Source organism: Saccharomyces cerevisiae, chromosome XV (assembly GCF_000146045.2).
Source record: "Saccharomyces cerevisiae S288C chromosome XV, complete sequence".
Lineage (NCBI taxonomy): Eukaryota > Fungi > Ascomycota > Saccharomycetes > Saccharomycetales > Saccharomycetaceae > Saccharomyces > Saccharomyces cerevisiae.
In genome coordinates this window covers 117,607-135,890 of record NC_001147.6, presented here as the reverse complement: position 1 = coordinate 135,890, position 18,284 = coordinate 117,607, and the positions used below count along the sequence as shown (strand labels likewise).

Here is an 18,284-nt window from a genome sequence, read left to right as displayed (position 1 = left end):
GGCACGAAGACCAATTATACGCACTTTCAACACAGTTCGTCGAATCTTCACAATGGGGTTCAAGAAGCTCGTATCATTCCAACCGGATTATGTCCCACAATACCATATAACTAAATATATCTCGGAACGAACTAAACTGCAACTGGTACATATAAACCACAAAACCTCCCCATTGGTTCACGGTTACTTTGCTGTTCCTACAGAATGTCTTAATGATTCAGGTGCTCCGCATACCTTGGAGCATTTGATCTTCATGGGTTCTAAATCTTACCCATACAAAGGTTTATTAGACACAGCTGGTAATCTGTCTTTGTCTAACACCAATGCTTGGACTGATACCGACCAAACTGTTTATACATTAAGCAGTGCTGGCTGGAAGGGATTCTCAAAGTTGCTACCTGCTTATCTAGATCACATCCTACATCCAACTTTAACAGACGAGGCTTGTTTAACTGAGGTTTATCACATCGACCCGGAAAATTTGGGTGATAAAGGTGTGGTATTTAGTGAAATGGAAGCCATTGAAACTCAGGGCTGGTACATTTCAGGGTTAGAAAAGCAGCGATTAATGTTTCCTGAAGGAAGTGGCTATCGGTCAGAAACTGGTGGGCTAACGAAAAATTTAAGAACCTTAACCAACGACGAAATCAGACAATTTCACAAATCTCTGTATTCTTCTGATAATCTTTGTGTCATTGTTTGTGGTAACGTACCAACAGATGAACTGTTAACCGTCATGGAAGAATGGGATAACAAATTGCCGGAGATTCCATCGAATATACCAAAGAAAAGACCATTTTTGGACAACAAGCTTTCGCACATACCGCAATCTAGAGATAAAGTTACGGAATCTACTGTAGAATTTCCTGAACTTGATGAAAGTCAGGGTGAATTACTCTTTTCTTGGATTGGTGTTCCCTACTCAGATTTTCGTAATGACCTAGCGGTTGATGTGCTATTAGATTACTTTACTGACTCTGCATTGGCAGTGTTTACAAGAGAACTGGTTGAAATTGACGATCCCATGGCAAATTCCACTGATTGTTGCACTGATTATTTCATGAGAACCATAATTGATCTTCGTATCCAAGGTGTCCCAACAGAAAAAATAGCAGCAACAAAGACCAAGGTACTGGAGATTTTGAAAACCCATACCATTGATTTATCAAGAGTTAGACAGGTAGTTGAAAATACTAAATGGGAATATTTGCTGAACTATGAAAAAAATGGCGAGAGTCGTTTTTCTAGTGCTGTGATTACCGACTATATTTATGGTAATGAAGATGGTTCTTCATTAGTGTCTTCTCTCAAGGATTTAAGTGATTTTGATGCTTTATTACAATGGTCCCAAAAGGACTGGCAATCTTTGCTGAACAGAATATTCGTAGACAACAAACCTATCATAGTTACCGCTAAACCAAGCGCTTTGATGTATGAACAACTAGAGAAAGAAAAATCGGATTTGATCAAACAAAGAGAAGCTGAATTTGATGATGAAAAGAAACTGGTTTTATTGAAAAGATTGAACAATGCAAAAAATATTAATGATAGGCCAATTCCGAAATCTCTACTACAGAAATTTGAGATTGATAATCCTTCAAAGAGTGTTGAATTTGTCAACACGAAAAGCATTGCAACTGTCGATTCGTATAAATACAATAATGTTAGTGATCCGCTGACCAAAAAAATTTTAGAAACGAGGCCAGACAATTTTCCTCTTTTCATTCACTTAAATCATTTCCCGTCTCAATTTATAGAGCTGCATTTTTTGGTCAACTCCGCATCTATTAAGGATACCTCGCTTTTACCATATTTTAATATGTTTGACGAGCTATTTTCCATGCCAATGAAAATCCTTGATGAGGAGAGTAATGTAGAAACTATGCTCTCGTTTGAGGAAGTTGTCGCCAAGTTAAAATCAGAAACTATTGACGCACAGATCAACCAAGGTTTGAAGGGTTCTTGTCCTGACCTTATTAATTTTAAAATTCAATGTAGAGCTGGGGGTTACTCTAACTCTGTTCAATGGATCAAGCACTGCCTATTTGACATGGTTTTTGATGAAAATCGTGTTCGTATTCTGCTGGAGAATTATTTGAATTCTATTGTAGAATGGAAAAGAAATGGTAATGTTATGTTAAGTTCTTTAACTAACAGAAATCTCTATTCGGCAAGATCGCTGAAAAAATCCACCGATCCATTATTTGTTGAAGCAAAATTACAAGAGATTTTTGCAGAAATTGAGAATGGCAACTTTGAGAAAGAAATTTTGCCAAGAATAGAAACAATGAGAAAGCAACTGAGAGCAAATTTCAACAAGTTTCATATTTTGGTTCTTGGTGACATCTCAAAGATCGATGACGTTTATGAACCATGGAATCCCTTAATTAAGTGCTTGAACATTGCACATCCAGTTGAGAAGTTAAAAATTCCACCAGTTCCAAGAGCCCTAGATACCATTTCATCGATTTGCAGAACACCTGGTGAAAAGGCCTTTATAATAACTACTCCCGCCTCAGAATCTGCTTATATGAATCTAATAACGTCTATCCCATTTAACTTGGACTACCATGATCCCGAATACGCTATTGTCTCATTGGCTTCCGAATATCTAGAATGTGTTGAAGGTCCATTTTGGAAGGGAATCCGTGGTGCCGGATTGGCCTATGGTGCCAGCATGTTAAAATTATGTGAGATAAATTCTTGGGGATTCAATATTTACCGCGGCGCTGATATTATTAAATGTTATGAAGTTGGAAAACAGATTGTTCAAGATTATGCATCAGGTGCCTTGGAATTTGATGAGCAGTTAATCCAAGGTGCCATCAGTAGTATTATTAACAGGCTGGCTACTATCGAATGCGGATACTTTGAAACAGCCCTGTCCAAATATGTTGATGAATTCTGTTTGCAAAGGGGGAACAACTTCAATGAATTGTATTTGGAAAGGTTGCAGAATGTTACCAAAACAGATCTGAAAAATGCCATGCAGAAATATTTTGTCAACATGTTTGATTCCAATAAAAGCGTTGCCTTTGTGAGCTGTCATCCAGCTAAATTGGAATCAGTTCAAGAATTCTTTGAAACTCAAGGTTTCACTGTCGAAATAGAAGAGCTAGAAGATGACGATGACGAAATTGATAGTGAAGAAGACGAAAATGCGTGAGTACATGACCTCCATTTCAGCTTCACTTTCAACACAGAAACAGTGCGTATTATCTGCATTCAATAAATAGCAAAAGGAGCATTGTCTCATTCTTTTCGAATTCTGGGATTCTGCCTTACGGCGCTCTTTCATTTGATTGATCGAGAATTATTATTATATTTATATGAGTACTTGAAATTCCTCATATATTTATTTTTAGAGTATTTAAGTAGCTTGATGAAAACATTAGATAAAATTACTAATTACGACCTCTTCGATTTTGCAGATGAGTTTTTGAAATTTGTTCCTGTGTTTAGACCTAATCCCACGGTAACTTGTCTTTTTGGCAATCCGTTAACTAATTTACTGGTTAACGGTACTGGAGCAGCGTGTTTTTTTGAATTTTGTTCCTTGGCATTGATAAAGGTTTCAAAAATTCTGCTTGATCTGTTGCTCTTAGCGCTATTAATCGATTCAGAAAACGAATTGTGCTTTGAAATTGATGGAGATTGGCTATGCGTCCTGGGTTTTGGCGAAGGAGACTTGGAAGTTGGAAGATCTTTAGGTATGGCTCTTCCGGATGATGATGTTCTTCTTTCAATTACCTTTTGGTTTCTTTGCAACAGTTCTTTCTCTATTTTATTTGTATTCGAATTAAGAATTTTTTTGAGAACAGTAAACAATTTGCTCGTGGTTTTTTTATCAGTGCTCAAAAGAAATGACTTGTAAGGTGTCTGAATCACAACTATATGATTAGTTCCCATTTCCAAGGGAATGATTAGTTCTTTTATTTTGGTACCCTGTTGACGCAAATTTATGTCATATTCTAGTTCATACTTTAAATTTGTAACTGGATTTGGCTGCCTCCTCTTGGCAAATACTAGAAACCTTCCAAATGATGTCATTACAATGGTTCGTTTATAGTACTTGGTTTTTTCATCAGAGGAAGAGAGCGTTTCAGCTGCTGAGGTAGGGTGAAATAATTTTTTAATCTTGCCAGAAAAAACAGAGCTTCCTTTATTGTTAGATTCGGATTTATCATCGTCTTTCATTGGTGAGCTGTTTTGATTGCATTTGTACCCTTCTCCGCTTCTGTTAGTAAGCAACTCCGATAAGTCACCTCCTTCAATTCGATAATCATCTTCCAAGAGCTGCAAATCGATAATATTTTTCGAATAGTACGTATCTTCTGTTTTGGAATAAGCAGTCATAGTTGGATCATTTCGAAAACCTGTAACCTCTCCCCCACTCCTAGCTACTTGGGATAAAAAAGTATGTCTAGGCTTACCAAACAGTTGAGGATCTAACAATGAACCATTTAGTTTAAGCATTTTCTTCTCTAAGATATCGTAATTTGTGGTAACAAAATCCAGTTTTTCCGTCCTTAGTACATGTTCGTTGATGTTTTTCAGGTAAAAGGACCATTGAATATCTTGCTTGTTCATCAAGGGAGAATCTGTGCTATTTTTAACATTTTGCTTACTAATACAAGGCTTAGGTGCGGCAATTGCGGTATCAGAATAATCCTGCTGTTTTGTCGTATAGGGAGGTGTCATTTGATATGTATCATATGGTGTCATAGGGGGCGACATTGGAGGTGTGTATGGAGGCATTGGGACTTTTGACGATAAAACTGATGCTGACAAAGGTGGAGATTTGGCAAATGGTTTACTTTCTGTAGAAGAAGTACGCTTATAAGTTCCTGGTCTTGATGTTGTCGCAGGAGAGCTTGACCTGCTACTTTTCGAACTAGAAGTTGGATAGCTTTGCATGGTTTTCTTGGTTAAAGCAGCAGAAGCTGCTAGGGCAGCAGAAGCTGCACCACTTGGTGTTCTCTTGCCTGGTTGATTTTTCCTATTGTTTATACCCTTTCTTGCATTTTCAAGTATCTGCGCTGTTCTTTCATCAGTGGGTCTCTTCTTTATTGATATTTCACTTTCAGTAGAAGCGTGAGTATTGTTATTGTATAGGGTTGAATGAGTAGTTTCCTCAACAGAGGGACTTGAAGCTGACCTTTGAGTCACTAGATGCGATTTGCCAAGTGTGTTGACTGATTTCTTCACCAGTTTTCTATCGCTTCCGCTTGGCATTGCCTGCATGGATTTGGCGTTGATTTTATATGGTTTGATCTCTGGAGGCGTTTTTGACCAAACAGAGCCGTCTTTAAAATTCAAATCTTTGAAAAAATGATGTTCCTTAATTTGGCTTATCGTCAATCTTCGGTCTAAGTTTTTTACTAAGATTTTCTTAACCAAATCTCTGATAATAAGTGGGAAACCTGGTGTAAAGGCGTACTGAACTTTCATTACCTTTTGGAAAGTCAAGTATTCATTGGTAGCTTTGAATGGTGGTTTTCCGGCAATCATCTGGAAAAGTATACATCCGAAGGCCCAAATATCGCAACGATAGTCTGTAAAACTGTCATTTAAAAGTTCTGGAGATACGTATTCTGCAGTTCCAACGAAAGATTTCGACCTTGTTGATAAATCGTATTCTGGTTTCGAAACGCTATTATTTGTAGGATTCAGTAACTTCGCAGTACCAAAATCAGTCAGTTTGATCTTCATTTCTCCATCTAAAAGAATATTTTCTGGTTTTATATCTCTATGAATAATACCGTTGGAATGTAAGTAGTCTATGGCATCTATTATTTGCGCAGCATAATATCGTGCGCAGGTTTCGTCTAATGAACCGTATTTTTTCATTAAAGAAAGAAAGTCCCCATTGGGGGCATACTCTAAGAGAAAGTATAGGCTTGATTCATCCTGAAAAGTGGAAAATAATCGCACAACACTAGGAGAATTATTGAGCTTTTGAAGGGCGGTTTTTTCTATGCTGACGTATTTGACTTTCTTCTGGCGTATTAAATATTCTTTGTTTAGTACTTTTGCGGCGTACCTCTTTTTGGTATCAATCGACGTCGCTAACATTACAGTAGAATACGCGCCATCACCTATTACACTACCAAATTTAAAGTCCTTGATTCCCTTTTTGATTATATTTTTTTGGGCTTTGGATGACTCTTTAGCTATTGGTTTTTGAGATGAAGAGTCATGTTCAATCTTTACTTTGTTTCGATTTTTTTCCATGTGGGGACTTCCCGCTATATTATCCAAAGTTTTTTGGTCATTAATATCGTTATTATCGTAATCGTTGTCATATCTGCCGTCGTTGGTACTAGCGACAGTTTTTCCGTTTTCATCATTAATCATTACTTCTTTAATAGTGTCATCATCAAGATTTTTTCTCTGCTGATTATGGTACATTTCAATGAAATTATCCGTATTCGTCAAGGCCTTTTGAATCATAGGCTTAGCGGTTCTTTTTTCCAAAAGTAAATCGCCAACGTTTCTATTCGAAGTGCTTCTTTGTGGAGTGGCTTTTGCGTCATAATGGGGGTCTAAATGCGAGAATTTCTCCTTTTTCGTTAGAAGATTAATGTTTAGCTTCTGCTCATCACTTGGCAATAACGGCCTAGGGCTCATGGAATTATCCTTATCAAAATACATTTGGTTGAAATGAAAAAAAAAAAAGGAGAGATTTAATTTCTTTTGCTTTTTAAAAACTAGTTAGTGGCTTCTCGGTTCATCAAGATGTTACTTTTGTTTTCCCTTTTCGAACTATTTTATGTAGTTTCTTGTTCTTAAATACCCCTAAGTACCTTTGTACACCAATATCAGACTTCAAAGGCGGTAACTGGAGTAAAAATATTAACAGTTTCGTTGTCAAAACTATTCTCTGCCTCAGAAATGTGAATATATAATTTCTGTGTTGCGGAAGCTTTGAAGATGAATGCCAATAGCGCCTTAAAGAAAACTAAAAGGATCGGGAAATGTTCGCTTCCATTTGGGGTTATTATTGCTAAACGTCAAAAGTTATTCTAGTTTATTTCGTCGAATATGATTTCTTTTTGCACGTGACTTTTCTCCGATTATCCTGGGCGGCTATTTCTCCGCTGTTTAACTAGGGACCAATTATTCCATCAACAATGTGTCGAGTCGATCGTTAACCATCTGTCATGTTTCATACCTTATTCTAGGCATATATGGGCCCACCATATATTTTTGAGCCTTAGACTTTTCGTATTTGGGGTACATCAGCTTCCATTGCTACAGAACTATTTGAGTCTCAACCATTAGCTATAGAGCTAGTCGGAAATGGCGGGACCGAAACAACTTTTGATAGTACAGGGAACTCCAGCGTATGTTTCTCTAGGTGACAAGAAATAAAACTGGAGACAGGCGATTGACAGAAGGATCAGAAGCAATAGTCTTACTACTTATAGACAGAGAAAAATGATTATTCCATATGTTACCCTGATATTCTACGAGAAAATGGGCCTTCGTCAATAGCTATTTAATTTAAGCATATGTACGGGCAGTACCAGCTGTTATAGTTTACATAAAATAGACATATTCACGTGTATGCAAGGGCACATAAAAGCAAAGGCTGACATTGAAACATAGCAAGCCAAGAGATAGAAAAGGAGGATACGGGGTGAACAGCCGGTCTATTCTTATATATACTTCAAAGAAGCGATAGTTCTGTCCGTATAAAAACTCGGACAATTCGGACAGCACTCCGCGAGAAAAGGGCTCGTTGGGCAGCTCAACATTATTCAACGCAAGCCTGTTGAGCTCAATTGGTTTTAATTGTAAATACTCAATGGTGTCAACAGCTAAATGATTTACACTCATATATATGGTCCGGATATATGGACGCAGAAGTAAAATAAAAATGAAAAAAAGTAGAAAAGGAAATTAATTTCTTAAAGTTCTTGTCAGCGCATATAATATTGGTATAAAGGTACATATATATTGACAGTATGGTTTCATTGACTACAATAGAGCAAAGCCCAGTCAAATGCGAGACAACCACTGAGAAAGAGAGCAATGATACTAGGGGGACAGATTCGAACGAGAATGCAGAGACAAAAGAAACAAAGAAGGGTTTTCCATTCCATGACTTGGCAAAATTGCAGAAACAGTACAAAAATAAATCCAGTAGGAACGAGTCACTAGTAGCACTAATATATCTCTTGGGTTCGATGCTGTCATTTTGTCTCCTAATATTTTTCACGGACTTTTATTTGATACCTTTGTTCCCCACCACCACTACAATGACAGACTACATTGTATTCAATTTTTATTTATTGAACGTTTTTGTATTTTGTATGGTGCATTTCATTTATCACTTCGTCAAAAATATTTCTCTACAACAACATCTCGAACATTGGCAGAAGTTTTCGTATTTATCGAATATCAACTTATTGATATCATCACAAATCACAATTCTTTATTATCTATTCTATGATTACGTGTTTTTCTTCAAAATTTTTACCCTTTTAATGAACTTCATAGGATTAGTGGCATACTTTTTTATATTGACGGACAAACTCATTTCCTCGAAAAGATTCAATAAAACAGTTTTCTTCATTTCGGTATCAGTAGTGTGTTGTTCCTTGCCACTATTAACCGCAATAATCACCTTTGATGGTTTAGAAAACCTGAAAGAGAGGATAAAAGTGAACGCAATTACGTGGGAACTTGTGGCTTTGGTAGCGGCATCTATAATTTACGTTACCAGGTTCCCTGAATCATTGTTCAGACGAAATAAAAAGGAAGAAGGTTGGAATCATTCCGAGTACCTTTTCCATCTCTTGATTTCTGGTACGGCTTTTTACCATTTTTTCATTTTGATTCAATCTTATATTTTGATGCATTCAAGTTTGAATCAGCCCGAATTAATTAATTTCAAGTCTTAGACTCAGCTGGTGCTCACATAATAAATAATTGAATAAATAAGGCAAATTAAATAAAAAAATAATTCAAGAATGGGAAGTGTATCTCCTTTAAAGATACTTACACGAGTTGAATTAAGCTTCATGTTTTGACTTTAATGTCTTCTGCGGTTCTTGTCCGTATTTCTGTCTTCGTGATGTATTTGTTCTTTTTTACTGACACCGTGACGCGAGGAAAGCTCATCAAAATAATGGCAAAATGCATAATACATTATTACAGAATTGAGCAGAATGACTGGGAAAGGTGGACTTGACAATGCGCCAGGTACTACAAAAAGATAAAAGGGATGTACAGCTTTCCAAAGCTTTATCATATCTGCTTCGACATACAGCGGTGAAAGAAAAGTTGACTATTGACTCAAACGGTTATACACCGCTGAAAGAACTATTGTCTCATAATAGATTGAAAACTCATAAATGTACGGTGGATGATATCCATCGCATTGTTAAGGAAAATGACAAACAACGCTTTCATATAAAAACGTTAGGAGCGGACGAAGAATGGATCTGTGCTACTCAGGGACATTCAATCAAATCGATTCAGCCATCAGATGAGGTTCTCGTACCAATTACTGAAGCGTCGCAGTTACCACAGGAACTAATTCATGGAACAAATCTTCAATCTGTCATAAAGATTATTGAATCCGGAGCAATATCACCAATGAGTAGAAATCATGTCCATTTATCGCCGGGGATGTTGCACGCGAAGGGAGTTATTAGTGGAATGCGTTCTTCAAGTAACGTCTATATTTTCATCGACTGCCATTCTCCATTATTCTTTCAAACTTTGAAAATGTTCAGGTCGCTCAATAATGTTTACTTAAGCAGCAGTATTCCCGTTGAATTGATCCAAAAAGTTGTAGTTAAAGGAAACTTGAAAGATGAGGAGAAGTTAGATACTTTAAGAAGAATTTTACACGAAAGAAACATACCGCTCGAAAAGATATAACTTTCATCAAGCTCAACTTTTATGAATTTTTATTTTTAAATACTTCGCTCTTACTTATATATTTAAATAAAAACTTTTAAGATTAGATGAAATGAATTGTCTCCCTTTTATAGCTTTCTTCCTTCTTTTTTGTTCTTTATCTTTTATTTTTTGTTGGTGTAGCAGTCTAACTTTCTACAATTTCCTGTGTAGGTTCGAATTTGAGTTTATGATGGGCAGCACCTTCGGCCACCTGTTGTTTCCTCTTTTTAGCTAGAGCTTTAGAGGCTTTGATATTGAATCCGTCCTTTAAAATTGTTTGAACTTCCTCTAACTCCAATCCTGATAGTTCTGGATAACAAAAGTAACAAAAAATGGTTGATAAACATGCTACACCGGCAAAGAATGAAAATGTACCCGTTGGTGTAATATTTTGTAACATAGTCAAGAACGTAGACGCAATGACTAAAGAACCTGCCCAATTGGTGGCAGTAGCGTAGGATGTCCCTACACCTCTGACGTTTTGTGGAAATAATTCCGATTGTTGCCATGGAACAGTGCCGATACCGAGGGCATAAAAGGCTGCATACACAATAATAAATACGATAATGACAATGCCCCAAGATGAAAATCCATCAGATGCCACTACTGCATCAGCACCGTTAAACTTAATACCTAGGAAATGGAACGCTATAGCACATATAACCAGCGCCACAGTCATACCAGGTAGTCCAATCAGTAAAATGTACCTACGGCCGATTTTATCAATACAGAAAAATGCTATTAATGTGAACACAAAATTAGTACCTGAGACAATAATAGAAACGGCAGAAGAATTTTTGAATCCAACAGTTTCAAATATTGTACCGGAGAAATACATTAAGGAATTCCAACCTGTGAATTGTTGAATGGCTTGTAGACCACAACCAATAATCAAAGCTCTGAAATTTGAAGGCACAGTGTGCAATTCCTTGACCATATTCCAGAATTTTGTTATTGGATTTTTTCCTGGTATCGATTGATTTAAGCTAGATAATTCTTCAACTTTTTGATCAATTATTTCATCTTCAGTGTTTACGTAACTTCGTTTGAGAACCATTTTTGCTCTCTTTAAATCGCCTTTCATTACGTAGTATCTTGGTGTATCCGGCAAAAAACAGAAAAAAGAAAACTGCAAAACAGTAGGTATCAAGGACAAACCAACTAAGATTCTCCAACCGTTTTTGACGTGGTTCAGGCCCGCACCACAACCGTAAGCAATCAATTGACCACCTGTCAGCCATAGGGAATTTATAACGGTTAACCTACCCCTGATCATCTTAGGAGCAATTTCACTAATAAAAAGAGGAGAAATCAAAGAACCAATACCGACACCGAAACCCATAATCAGTCTACCGGCCGCCATTTGCCAAAACTTGTGCGCGGTAATTTGTAAAATTGCTCCGATCAAAAACATCAGATTGGAGAACATTAAACATGGTCTTCTTCCAAACACATCAGCAGCAGTACCAGCGCCCACACTTGTAATCAAAGCGCCCAATGATGTGGCGGCCGTAATTAATTCTTTTTCTCCATAAGTTAAAACTTTGTTGTCTAAATCTCTATTGATAGAAATTAGCGCACTCGATATGTAACCAGTATCATAACCAAACATGAACCCAGAAATGGACGCAACGAATGTCAATGTAATAATAAAAGGGGATATTGACTGATTGAAAGTTATAATCACTGATGTATCATCTTCATCGTTAACTGGTTTAATGACAATTCGACCGTCATCCTCGTCCTCATCCTGTCTAGATTTTATTTGCATTGTAGAGGTGGATACGGGAGACTTTTTCGGTTTTTGACCATCATTGTCTTCTTCACAGTGCTTCCTATGGTGCAGTTCTTCTCCCTGCGTAGAAGATTGATCAGTTGAGGCGGCCCCCATACCACTGCTATTAGTGTACGAGGGAAAGAAATGGGAGAGACGACTCTTCGTCCATCTGGAACTAGCAGCTGTCGAATTCTTCATTTCAGCCATGAAAAAAAAGCAGTTTTCTTGCTTTTACTGCGTCCTGCCTCTTTTCTTCTTTTAGTTTTTTGTTTTCGTTACCGTTTTCCTAGCGAACGACAATGTTTATTTTATTAAGGTATTCTTTGTGTTTTTTCGTACTCTATACTAAAGTATGGTCAACTGCTTACGTTCTGTTAGGCGGAAGACACGAAATAACTTTGCTTCACATAATATTTTGCATACTTTTAGTGGCAAGACGAGCGATTTTGGAAATTTTTTTGGCGATGTTTTTTTAGTAAAGCGGGTTTTTGACTACAATTTGAAAGCTCTTGTAGTAGAAGAGGGAACAAATAAGAAAAAAGGTTCCGGGATGAGGATTTGAGCTGAAGGTGAGAAATGGGTGAATGTTGAGATAATTGTTGGGATTCCATTGTTGATAAAGGCTATAATATTAGGTATACAGAATATACTAGAAGTTCTCCTCGAGGATATAGGAATCCTCAAAATGGAATCTATATTTCTACATACTAATATTACGATTATTCCTCATTCCGTTTTATATGTTTATATTCATTGATCCTATTACATTATCAATCCTTGCGTTTCAGCTTCCTCTAACATCGATGACAGCTTCTCATAACTTATGTCATCATCTTAACACCGTATATGATAATATATTGATAATATAACTATTAGTTGATAGACGATAGTGGATTTTTATTCCAACATACCACCCATAATGTAATAGATCTAATGAATCCATTTGTTTGTTAATAGTTTGAATGTTTTTATCGGAAGAGGTTTTGTCATCACATCAGCAATGTTCTTCTTGGTCTCGATGTAGTATACGTATAAATTATTACCTGATACTTCATCTCTAAGTCTCATTGCCTTTGTGCCAAAAAATCTGTTTCTAAATTTCTCTTCATTTGTAGACTTAATTATACTGATCGTTGATCTACTATCAGTAAGTAAGCCTTTAATAATTGGTTTCTTGTTAAGTTCTTGTATCAGGTAACTTAGATTATTTAATAATGGGACAGATTCACTTATCGCGTGTATTTCTGCTTCCGTAGTTGAAGTACATGTTAATGAAGCCTTGGTGGACTTTCCTCCAATTACCTTTCCATTAAGTAAATATATGTTGCCAATTTGTGATTTATAATACGGTTGGTTGCCATACGAAGCATCACTTATTGCGACTAGTTTATTATCTGGCTCGGTAGGTTTGTTTTTGTGCCATATCAGTTGTTTATCTCTAGTGTCCCACATGAATTGTATCAACTCATATGTCATGTCTAAAACTTGCCTAGAGGGGAATAGTATATGTTGAGCAAGTGTGTTGATGTAGTATAGTAAGTCAAATCTAAATTTATATCCAACATATGAAGCTAGACCAATCAACTTTTGCATTTCATGTACCTTCTCTTTGTATTCATCTTCATCTATTTCTAGTTCATCCTGGTCTATATAAAGACCTGGTTGACCTGGAGCGCTAAGTTTTCTTCCTTTTGGATTCAAAGGTACGTTTAATTTGGGTATTTTCTCAGTTAATGAGTTTTCCATACCTAATTTCATGTATTTACCTCTTTGATATTTGATTTCTAAGCCAAGTATGTCGTACTGAATTTCGTTATCACTTTCACCCAGATTTATTATCTTTGTATCGTATTGTTTCTTGAGTGTTGTTATGATTTTCTTATTTGCATTTAAGTCTTTGCTGAATAAAATCATGTCGTCAACAAATAAACATATTGTTACTTGACTATTCTTAAATACGCATGACCATCCACGAACTTCTTCCATACCACACTGTTTTATCAGGTATGATTTGATAGTTTCGTACCAGTTCGCTCCACTTTGTTTCAATCCATAAAGTGATTTCTTCAAACGTATCAACTTATCATTCATTCCTAAATGTGGTGGAGGTCTTATGTATAATTCTTCTTTGATGTCTGCATACAAATATGCCGAAGATATGTCTAATTGTGTAATATAGTAGTTATTGTCTAATGCAAGTGACAGGGATGTCATTAATGCATAGTGATGTACGGTATTGGATTGCATGCCTGAGTCGTAAGTGTCAGGATGCTGAATATCACCTCTTGCAACAAATCTAGCTTTATGAGTACCGTCACGTTTCTTGTTGAAGATAAACATTGAGTTTATTACTCTTTTAGGGTCTATTTCTTTTCTGTCATAATATTCGTCAGTGTCCCAAGTTTTCATCTTCAACAGTTGATTGACTTCTTTGTGGTATGCCTCGATATATTTTTCTTTTTCTTTAATATCTTTATTATAGGTGATTGCCTCATCGTATCGTAAGGTTGTCCGTATTGGTTTGATTGATTTTACTGCTTTTACAGCTGCAATCAGGTGAATTCGTTTCTTCGATCTCGGAGGTTCTAAACTACGCATATTCTTAGTATTCCATGTGTCTCGTGATACCTTAATTTCAGTTTCATTATCTTCTAATGATCTTTTCTTACTGTTGATAGTAGTATAGGCATTAGAGTCACCAATACCACCCAAACTGGAATTAGTTTGATGAGAATTTATCGGTGGGAGTTCTTTAAATGGGTCAGGGAATTCGGTAGGAGATTCTGGAGGTAGATCAGGGAGTGGGAGATCAGCGATGATAGATTCCTCGGTATTCTGTTCAGAAACAGTAGTTGGCGTTTTGATAGGAACAATATTGTGCGATGAATTATTTTCCGGTGGAGAAGCATCGATTGAAGGTGAACGGTGTATAATCCTTTTCTCAGTCTCTTGGTCACTTATCTGCGGAACAGTTTTGTTGTTGGTACCACCCGTACTGGATATTGGTACGTTTGTATGATTAGTCTCATTTTCACTGTACGAGTCTGAGTGTCTGAAATCTTTAGATTTACTGGCGTGCGACGACTCATGTGTGTTAGATTGGGACATGGGAGCAAGTAAAGGAACATTTAATTTATGCATACCACCCGAACCGGTACTCTCGATATTGGAAATTTGGGGGGTGCTAGATCTCTTCTTTGATGGAAGAATATTAGATTCAGATATGTTGGGGTCAACTTCTCTGGGTGCGCGAATATTGGTTTTAGAAACACGTTTCGAATCTTCAGTATGAGTTGACGGAGGTGTGGAATCGGTTGGACTCACAGCTTTTGAAAGGACATTTCTCGGTTGCTCAGGATGTAGTTCGATGTCAGATTGGAAGTCATGGTCAGATTCTATGTTAAGATCATCGGATTGTTGGATCTCATTTGACGCAATGAACGATTGATATGAAGCAGTTAAACGGTTTAAGTCTTCATCGAAAGTGAGTGCGTCGTAATTGAATTGATCTAATCTGGATTCCTTGCCCTGAAGAATAACATAGTTAGTTGTATCTACTGTCTTCTTTAAGGATGGAAGATAGATGATATATCCATAAGAGTTTCGAGACGGATGTAGAGCGTAGCCTGGGATGCCACGAGGATGTATTTTGGAGTTAGGGTTGTGATCATTGACGATAACAGGTTGACCGAAAGGTAACAAAGTACTGATATCAAGTCCTGCCAAGCCAGCATGTTGTCTTGCAGATTTTTTGCTTTTAGGTGAAGCTAGTGAATTTCTCACAATAGTAGAAAATTCGATTGCAGAGAACCATAAATGGTTCGGTAAACCACTACATTGCAGTTGAGTACGGCAGTCATCTAATAAGGTACGGTTGAGCCGTTCAGCGACTCCATGTGCTCGGGAATCCGCTGTGGTTGTATAGCATGGAGTTATACCATTTTTTTCAAGGAATTTATGGAGAGTTCTGTTAGTATACTCAGAACCACGGTCCATTTGTATAACCAAGACACTGGCCTGAAACTGGTTCTTAATAAAAGCTAGTATCGTAGTAAAAACATCGAGGATAGAGTCCTCGCGACGGTCGTGTAATGGATAAACCCAACGGAATTTTGTTGTCTCATCAGTAAATGAGATGAAATAGGATGGTGCACTTTTTGGTAGGTTGTGAACTGGACCAAATATGTCAGTATGTAGGTATTGAAAGGGTTCGTATGAATTTTGGTATTTTAGTCGTGAACCTTTGATATGTCTGTGTTTGGTGCTTTTGCCGATTAAACAATCAGGACATTGATAGTCAATAGCACTAGACCAGTCGACATCTGATTCGTTAAAATACGTGATGGTGTTATTTTTAAGTGAGTATCGAATTGTCTGTGCATTGGCATGTGCAAGCATTCGATGAATGAAAGGATAAGGATATTTGCGTGTACTTTCACTTGTATGGACATTATTGATGGTGGGTACGGAGATATTTGATGGAAGCAAGTACTTTTTAGATACCCAGTAAAAGTCTCCATATTTTACGATAGGTGCAAGTACAGTGCCGTCAGATCGTTCTAAGACGTTTTTGGTAAAGCATGCTGTGATATCTACTGCAGCCAATTCATTCAAACTGAGTAAGTCATAGGCTATGTTAGGAGTGTGCAATACCTTTATTGATGTTTTGGTGTTGTCCTGGAAGTGAAATTGTAGGTCACCAATAGCGTTAATTGGTATATTTCTTTTTTGAGCATCAACTACGTTTATGTCAGGATTAGATGATGCTGAGTGTATGTGATGAGCAGATCTTATAAGGGTTCGTGATGCTCCTGAATCGAGAAGGAGGTGTCCAGGGAGTTCATCATCAGAATGATTAGTGTGATTTACCGTAGATTCAGTAAGTTCCTGGCCTAAGGTGAAGGTCGTGCTTATTGTTCAATTGAATCGGTTCAGTAGTTGATTTACTGATGGAATCGTTGTCCGTGCTGGGAGAGTTATTAGATGTGGATACATTGTGAGCCCTGGCTGTTTTCGATTTCGAATTATTTGTTTTTTGAGGATTCCGAGCTATAACTTTGGGTTTGGTTGTATTCGTATAGCTGCGAGAATCATTCTTCTCATCACTCAGATTTCTCCTGTAATTAGGTTTGCTGTTTCTCGATCCCTGTTGTTCTTCATAAATAGCATGGATATCTAAGAACAGTTCAGCGACTGTCATATTTAGATGTCGATGACGTGTGTAGCGTAAAAATTTATATTCGCCAGATAGACCTCTCATAATTAATTGGCATGCGACCTTGTTATTGATATGAATGCCATTATTGTTCAGTCTGTTGATAATGTTTGTGACTTTTGTTTCAAATGCATCTGCAGGTGTACTGCCATTATATTGCAAATTTGCCAGGGTCACAATGTCGTTTGCCTCTTGGGTATCAGATTGCATTTTTTCAATACTTTTGGAAAGAATTTTCATGATATCCGTATAATCAACGGATAGGATGTCTTTGACCCAGGTAGGTAGGAATTGAGAGGGAGCAAATATTTGAAAAGTGTTATACAAGAAGGTGAGTTCATCATCAGTGATCTGACGTACGGGTTTTCCGTTTACTGTCGGAATAATACCACCGAGATTCGAGTTTTGTAAAAATTTGATGTATGTTTTAACCCAATTTGGAAAGTCATTAGGTGAGGTTAACATTGGTGGTGGTCTGACATATTTTTTAGTGGATGTCATATCAGAGTCCGCTGAGGATGAATCAGTAAATGTATTACCTGACTCAGGTGATGGAGTGCTCAGAGGCGTTCCAACTGATGATGGATACTGCGGAAACTGTGATTGTGGCCCAGGTGGAAAGTACATAGGCGACATTTGATAAGGTGTATACGGAATCATAGATGGGTGTCCGTAAAATGACCAACCAGATGGATTGGCTTGGTTTTGGGTCATCATGCACTGCTGTGGGTACGGCCCATTCTGTGGAGGTGGTACTGAAGCAGGTTGAGGAGAGGCATGATGGGGGTTCTCTGGAACAGCTGATGAAGCAGGTGTTGTTGTCTGTTGAGAGTTAGCCTTAGTGGAAGCCTTCTCACATTCTTCTGTTTTGGAAGCTGAAACGTCTAACGGATCTTGATTTGTGTGGACTTCCTTAGAAGTAACCGAAGCACAGGCGCTACCATGAGAAATTTGTGGGTAATTAGATAATTGTTGGGATTCCATTGTTGATAAAGGCTATAATATTAGGTATACAGAATATACTAGAAGTTCTCCTCGAGGATATAGGAATCCTCAAAATGGAATCTATATTTCTACATACTAATATTACGATTATTCCTCATTCCGTTTTATATGTTTATATTCATTGATCCTATTACATTATCAATCCTTGCGTTTCAGCTTCCTCTAACATCGATGACAGCTTCTCATAACTTATGTCATCATCTTAACACCGTATATGATAATATATTGATAATATAACTATTAGTTGATAGACGATAGTGGATTTTTATTCCAACAGAAGGAGTGGATGGAAAAGTATGCGAATTAAAGTAATCCATGTGGTAAATAAAATCACTAAGACTAGCAACCACGTTTTGTTTTGTAGTTGAGAGT

General features: G+C 37.2%; 7 protein-coding genes across 7 annotated transcripts, besides 3 other annotated features; 3 read left to right on the top strand and 4 right to left on the bottom strand.

Moving 5' to 3' along the window:
- Positions 1–52: 52 nt before the first annotated feature.
- On the top strand, positions 53–3,166 carry SDD3 (Sdd3p; the record flags this gene model as incomplete). Its single annotated transcript, NM_001183352.1, has 1 exon — positions 53–3,166. One exon carries the CDS (start codon positions 53–55, stop codon positions 3,164–3,166), a length of 3,114 nt encoding a protein of 1,037 aa, NP_014543.1.
- Positions 3,167–3,408: 242 nt separating this feature from the next.
- Positions 3,409–6,654, bottom strand: PKH2 (serine/threonine protein kinase PKH2; the record flags this gene model as incomplete). Its single annotated transcript, NM_001183354.1, has 1 exon — positions 3,409–6,654. The coding sequence occupies one exon, from the start codon at positions 6,652–6,654 to the stop codon at positions 3,409–3,411; it is 3,246 nt and encodes a 1,081-aa protein (NP_014541.1).
- Positions 6,655–7,970: 1,316 nt separating this feature from the next.
- IZH4 (Izh4p) lies at positions 7,971–8,909 on the top strand (the record flags this gene model as incomplete). Its single annotated transcript, NM_001183355.1, has 1 exon — positions 7,971–8,909. One exon carries the CDS (start codon positions 7,971–7,973, stop codon positions 8,907–8,909), a length of 939 nt encoding a protein of 312 aa, NP_014540.1.
- Positions 8,910–9,201: 292 nt separating this feature from the next.
- On the top strand, positions 9,202–9,894 carry TPT1 (tRNA 2'-phosphotransferase; the record flags this gene model as incomplete). The annotated part of the gene is made up of 1 exon (NM_001183356.1): positions 9,202–9,894. One exon carries the CDS (start codon positions 9,202–9,204, stop codon positions 9,892–9,894), a length of 693 nt encoding a protein of 230 aa, NP_014539.1.
- A 166-nt stretch (positions 9,895–10,060) lies between these two features.
- ITR2 (myo-inositol transporter ITR2) lies at positions 10,061–11,890 on the bottom strand (the record flags this gene model as incomplete). Its single annotated transcript, NM_001183357.1, has 1 exon — positions 10,061–11,890. One exon carries the CDS (start codon positions 11,888–11,890, stop codon positions 10,061–10,063), a length of 1,830 nt encoding a protein of 609 aa, NP_014538.2.
- Positions 11,891–12,262: 372 nt separating this feature from the next.
- Positions 12,263–12,600: a long terminal repeat (Ty1 LTR).
- Positions 12,263–18,188: a mobile genetic element (YOLWTy1-1; Ty1 element, LTR retrotransposon of the Copia (Pseudoviridae) group; contains co-transcribed genes TYA Gag and TYB Pol, encoding proteins involved in structure and function of virus-like particles, flanked by two direct repeats).
- Positions 12,623–17,891, bottom strand: YOL103W-B (gag-pol fusion protein; the record flags this gene model as incomplete). Its single annotated transcript, NM_001184384.2, is given in 1 exon segment — positions 12,623–17,891. Coding segments are annotated over 1 exon segment (5,268 nt in total).
- YOL103W-A (gag protein) lies at positions 16,569–17,891 on the bottom strand (the record flags this gene model as incomplete). Its single annotated transcript, NM_001184383.1, has 1 exon — positions 16,569–17,891. One exon carries the CDS (start codon positions 17,889–17,891, stop codon positions 16,569–16,571), a length of 1,323 nt encoding a protein of 440 aa, NP_058182.1.
- Positions 17,851–18,188: a long terminal repeat (Ty1 LTR).
- Positions 18,189–18,284: the final 96 nt, after the last annotated feature.